A 6,481-nucleotide genomic window follows, 5' to 3' on the forward strand; every position below is an offset into this window, starting at 1 on the left:
TGCTCTTACCTGCAATACAAGGAGAAAGAGAGCAATCAGTCAGAACTTGAAATCAAACTTCCAATCTGAAACTGATTGCTTGGAACCCCTTCACTAATTGCTTACCTTGCATTGCTCTCAAGTAGTCATCTTCAACTGTTGTTAGATCTCGGATTTCCTCAACAAACACCCTATAACAGTTGATATGATGTTGGCTCTTTACACTGAAGATGCCAAGCATGGATGAGTTGTTGAGAAGTGATGTTTTGAAGGATCAAAGGAAAAAGTTGCACACCACTTCTACTATGCAAGAGACTGAAGCAGAAGGATCAACAGAGAGCCCACAGAAGTTCAAGTATTGCATTAACACGCATCAGCCTAAAAAATATGAAATCAGGGGGAGCATCCAAAACTGATCAAGATTTTAACAAGGAAACCAATATTTACATATGGTCATTCAAGGGTGAGTGTTATAAATTATATGTGGATGGCCCACATCATTAGTGATTCCTTTGTCTATAAAATGAATGAGAGGAGAATGAGGAGAACATACAAAAATGGAAGAAAGAAAGAGGAAGGAAGAGAGAAAAGAAAGAAGGAAAGGAAAGATAGAAAGAAGAGGAGTGAGAGTTATATTTGTACTTCTATTATTCCAGATAATGAAAGAAAGTAATATTTATGCATCGAGGACGTACACTAGTTACATTGACTGTTGAAGAATCTCATAAATATTGTGTCTTATTTCATTTTTTCCACTACACACATACCGCCGTTTTCACAACAATAAGATGAGAATGCATAATTACATCATAATTGTATCATAATGATACACAAACGTGGTATGCTTAATATTTTCTCTGAAGATATTCTAAACAAAAAGGAACCATTAGTACTTAATAGCATCCTCCATAGGTGGAATACACATGTCTCACTCTTTGTAAATAAGATACTTTTACATATCAACTGTAAAAGTATCAAGTTACATATCAATAATGAACCACAGATTTATTTAGTGTTTAAGATCGATTGATCAATCGGGGAGCATGTTTCTTTTGAAGTTTTAGAGTTCTTTTGATTCGGGCGTTATTGTTAAAATATTATTAATGTTTAGTTGTAATTATAACAAATAATGTCCTTTTAAATGTAATTTGCATGTCTAGCGTTGTGGATTAAGAAGGCCATGTACCTCTTAGATGAAGTCTGTGTGGTTGAAAGTCATTATGACTTAAAACCAAAAGCTATCTGGTTTTTGAAAAGGTTGAGAGGAAAGTCGTGACTTTTGTAATAAATAGAGAAAATTCATCTCTCATCCGAAATCAAAACAAAGGCCAAAGTTCTGGTCCTTTCTCAAGATTCATTTTACAGAAGATTCCGCTATTACTTCTCTTCATTTTCATCCAAATCTTCAATGTTTCTTGTGAAATTTTTAATCTTACGAAGTGTACATGACGCGCAGACCGAGTAATTATGAGCTAACTACATCCTTTTTGTGAATGTTGTCAAGCAAGTAAATAGATTTAGTGGTGATAGTGTCGAATGGCTGTTGACTTCTGTACTCAAACGATTATGACCGAGGAAGGAACACATATCAGCTTTGGGTTCTAGAACCTGAAGACAAGGTTGCCTAGTGATGAGTAGATTTTATATTATATATTTTACCCTAATCTTAGTATATTTTGGTTAATATTTTGGAAGAATTTTGATACTTTGAATTGTATTTTCAATATAGGACTTTCGGCTTCCTCTGGAGCAAAACAGGATCAAATGGACGAATTTTGGAGTAATTCCAGTTGGAGGACGTTCGTGAGTCACTTAGCTTGATCGTATCAAAATTTGGGATTTTTCCACCAAGCGGTGATTTTCTGACGATGAAATAAAGAAGCAGTGCGCAGTGCTGGAAAGTGACGTTTTTGGGCTTAAATTGCGTTTTTGGAGCCCAAGATGACCTCGGATGGGTTCGTGGCCTTCTGGAAAAGTGTTCAGAATAGTCCAAACATTAAATCCAGCTATATTGGGCCAGTTTTGGAGCAGCTTATGGGCCAAAACGTGGCTGTTCAGATTTTAGACGAATTTTTATCATTTAATTTAGGGTTATGTTTTCTAGGGTTTTTGGTGGGGGCTTAGCAGATATATTGCTTGGCCGTCTACAGTTTTAGGGTACGCTTTATTTTATGCAATACTGGAGACAGAGAGAAGTTCTAGGGTTTCGAAGATTTTCTACTTGAAGGTGTTTTCAATCCTTTTCTTAATAGATATTTCTATGATTTCAATTATGAATATGCGGAACTAATTTCTTTTGCTAGGGCGAAGCCTTGAGCCTTAGCATGAATATGTGATTTTTATTTAATTGCTTATGATCGATTGCATGCGTACTTTGAATTGTTAATCACCGGGATAAAAACTATCTAATTGTCGTAATGCCTGATCACCATTAGGATCTTTAGAAAAGTAATTTGATGCAATTTTGGTCGGAAGGTTCCCTGAAATTGACGCTGGCTTCTTGTGATTAATAATTGTAATTTCTCTTAGGATGAATATCACGTCTTAAGGATTGCATGGTTTTTCAAAGGATTTTCATAAAGCATAATGAGTCTTTCATGTTCATATTTGATCCGAACGTCCGGACGGGTTGCATGTTAGATATACGTTCTACGTTGGAGATTCCAAGTATAATATGAATTAGGAAAATCTAACCTTCAAAGTGGTATGTGTAGATCATAAGTAATGGGTAAAAATTCATAGGATTACTAGGTGATGGTGGAACCCTAGTGCCTTCTCAATTTGATTTTCTCAAAACTGTTTTCTTCTCTAGTCCTAATATTGCAGATTATCTTATCATTAATAGTTAAATTCGTTTTTAATTTAAGTAGGTTATAAAATCAATCATCTAAATTTCTACTTTACAATCATTAATTGGAATCTGATTTGTTTCGAATTATTTAATAATCCCTGTGGAGAATGACCTTGCGAGATCCGTTTATACTACAATAACCTTGTGATTCTTGCAAGTAAAATAGGAGGTTTTTATCGCATTCACATAAGCAGTAAAAATCTTATCAAGAAAATGGCGCCGTTGCCGGGGATTATTTAAAATAATCCCTACGAATCAGATTTTCAATTAGTATTGCTGTTTATACATATATAAAAAAAACAAAAAAATATTTAATTTTCGTTTTCATCTATTTTTACAGATTACAACAGTACAGATTTCAGAAATCTGTGCATGGTCAGCACCCGTTCAACAGTGCAAAAATTGATTCCATTTGATCCAGAATTTGAACAGCATTTAAGGAGGAAACGCAGGGAACAACATTTGCAGCGGGTTCGTCCTCTGCAGGAGAGGTTTCTGGAATCAGTCTTTTCTGGGGACCTGCACAACAAAGAAAAAATGGCGTTTATAATTCCAGAGGCAGGTCTGCCCCTGGGTGATTCACTGACTGCCCATACCACAAATATACCCAGTTGCATCACATATCCGGCAGTGGAGGAAGGGACTGCATTTGAAATAAAACAGCACATGTTGAATATTCTACCTACGTTTCATGGGTTGTCATCTGATGATCCTAACATGCACATTGCAGAATTTTTAATGGGGTGCAAAAACATTTTGGTGAGAGGATTTTCAGCTGAATCTATTAAGCTGCGGTTATTTCCATACACTCTAAAAGATCAGGCAAGGAGATGGCTCCTCACACTCCCATCAGGAAGCATTACAACTTGGGCCCAACTCAGTGAAAAATTTTTAAACAAGTATTATCCGGCTTCTAAGACCCTTGACATGAGAACTCAGATTTTATCTTTTGCCCAAAAACCAAATGAAGAGTTTCATGAGGCGTGGGAGCGATTTAAGGAGTTGATTAGAAAATGTCCACATTCGGGTATTAACACTACTGATCAAATGCACATATTTTTCAGAGGGTTGAATATGACTACAAAAACTCTTGTCAACGCTTCATGCGGAGGTACGTACAAAGACAAAAATGCACAAGAGGCTTGTTTGTTATTTGAAAAAATGGCAGAAGATACTCAGCAGTGGGCAGTGGAGCAGCCACAATCTAGGTCAGCTTTTGAGATGCCAAATGGTTCTCCATATGTTACAGCACAAATTGAAAAAAATGGAGAAAAGGCTAGAAGCAAAATTTGACATGTTATTACAGAGAATGCCAGGTTCACAGGTTGCTGTACAGCAGCCTTTACAAGCTGCCTGCAGCATTTGCAACATGATAACTCACGATTTTATGAGCTGCCCACATAAAGATGTTTCACCAGATTTTACAGCAGAGCAGGTTAATGCATTTAACAATTTCCAGCGGCCCAGATATGACCCATATTCTAATTTCTACAACCCCGGATGGAGAGATCATCCTAATCTAAGGTGGGACAAGGAACAGCACACTAGGCCTCAATTTCAACAGCAGGTACAGCAACCTGCTGCACCTAAGGCTGCTTGGGAAGTCGCAATTGAAAAATTGGCAAATACTACCACTCAAGAAATTCAAAATCTACATGCAGCAGTGAAAAACATCGAAAAACAGATGGGGCAGATTGCTTTACAGGTTTCAGAAAGAGCTCCGGGTACATTTCCTAGTCAAACAGTACCTAATCCAAGAGGACGAGAAGAATGCAATGCTATACGGACTCTACGGTCTGGCAAAAGCTACAACAACAAACATGAAAATTCTGTTGGGAATTCACAGGCAGCAGAACTACCCCAAACTAAATCTGCAATTATTGCAGATTCTGAAATTTCTGCAGATTCTGGGCAGTCCCAAGACAGATCCGAAAATACTGCAGAAGCTTCCACAAAAACTGCAGAACGTGTTTACGAACCCCCTATGCCGTATCCAGAAAGGTTGAGACCTAAAGCTAAAGATCAACAGTTAACAGATTTTATGAAAACTTTGGCTAAAGTTCAAATTAATCTGCCGTTAATTGATGCCATTAAGAACATTCCGTCTTATGCCAAGTTTTTGAAGGATGTTTGCACAAAGAAAAAGAAGCTTGTTGATTTTGAGAAAGTGATTCTTACAGAACAATGCAGTGCGGTCTTATTACATAAATTGCCTCCAAAGAAAAAAGATCCCGGGAGTTTTACTATCTCTTGCACCATTGGAAATTGTGATTTTAGTAGTGCTTTAATTGATTTAGGTGCTAGTGTAAACTTAATGCCATATTCTGTTTTCAAACGTTTAGGTGAAGGGGAGGTGAAGCCAACCTCCAGTATTATTCAATTGGCTGACCGTTCAATTACCTACCCTAGAGGAGTCATTGAAGATGTTATTGTGAAGGTTGACAATTTATATTTACCAGCTGATTTTATGGTGTTGGACATGGATGAGGATTTGACAACGCCCATTATTTTGGGCCGCCCATTTCTGGCAACAGCCCGAACTCTTATTGACGTTGAAGCCGGAACATTAACATTCCGAGTTGAAAATCAAACTGTTGTTTTCAAGTTATTTGAAGCAAGCATACATTCAGGTGACAAGCAAGAATGCATGCGTGTTGATGCATTGGATGGTTTACCAAGTGCCAAGTTTATGAACAGATCATCAACTGACCATCTGTCCATAAAGCCCCCGAATTTAACTCCTGATTTTACAAGTCCTAAACCACAGCAGCAAAGGGTGCTACATGAAGACCAGCCAATGAACACATTGAAAAAACATGAAAATTTGCCAAGCAGCCCAAATTTTAAGAAAATACAGCCTGGTAAAGAAGTGTGGTTATTAAGTTCAGATTTCAAGTCATTTCCAGGGAAACAAGAGTCTAGATGGAAAGGCCCTTTTCTGGTTACTAAAGTTTTTCAGAATGGTAATGTGGACATTAAGGCTAAGGGCACAGATTTCTCATTGAAGGTGACCAAACATCAACTAAAACCATGCATAGAGAAATTTGGTGTAGGCGAGTCTTTGACTCTAAAGGCACCAATGATCTAGCCACCGGACTTCCGCAACGTCTAGCTACAGACTTAAAATAAAGCGCTTATTGGGAGGCAACCCAATTTTTCTAAACTCTTTCTTAATTTTAATTTTCGTTTGATTTTCTCTTTAATATAAAAAAATAAAAAATAAAACATACATAAAAAAAAATAAAAAAATAAAAAAAAAACAAAATTTGAAAAAAATGGAAGATTGCATATTGATTTTATTTACCCAGTTTATTTGATTTTATTTTAATTTTTTGACGCATATTGGTTAATTGCAGGTTGCGAACGTGGAAAATAAAGCGCGTCCTATGCTGGAATCCTGCACCCAGCAGCAAGCCTAACGTTCACATCAACCACATCTACACTATGCTGGAAATTTAAAGTAGTCCATATAAAAAGCCATTCACAGATGCAAGTTTGGGGGTGATTGTTGCAGATCCAGCACATAAACAGAATTTAGAGCAGTTAATTTCTGCAGCTCAGTTTTGCGATGCATGGAGGAAGCACAATTAAATCACAGATCCATACACCACAGAACTGAGTACAGATATTATTACCAGATCTACAACAACT

General features: G+C 37.0%; 1 protein-coding gene and 1 non-coding gene across 2 annotated transcripts; one reads left to right on the forward strand and one right to left on the reverse strand.

Annotated features, from left to right (window-relative positions):
• Positions 1-3,202: 3,202 nt before the first annotated feature.
• LOC126609301 (uncharacterized) lies at positions 3,203-6,249 on the forward strand. Its single transcript, XM_050277249.1, has 6 exons — positions 3,203-4,061; positions 4,147-5,019; positions 5,173-5,261; positions 5,436-5,606; positions 5,737-5,793; positions 6,187-6,249. The coding sequence occupies exons 1-6, from the start codon at positions 3,203-3,205 to the stop codon at positions 6,247-6,249; spliced, it is 2,112 nt and encodes a 703-aa protein (XP_050133206.1).
• LOC126609436 (small nucleolar RNA R71) lies at positions 3,755-3,859 on the reverse strand. The gene has a single exon (XR_007618156.1). It is a non-coding gene; the product is annotated as a small nucleolar RNA R71 (small nucleolar RNA).
• Positions 6,250-6,481: the final 232 nt, after the last annotated feature.

The sequence above is a fragment of the Malus sylvestris genome, chromosome 16, assembly GCF_916048215.2.
Source record: "Malus sylvestris chromosome 16, drMalSylv7.2, whole genome shotgun sequence".
NCBI lineage: Eukaryota > Viridiplantae > Streptophyta > Magnoliopsida > Rosales > Rosaceae > Malus > Malus sylvestris.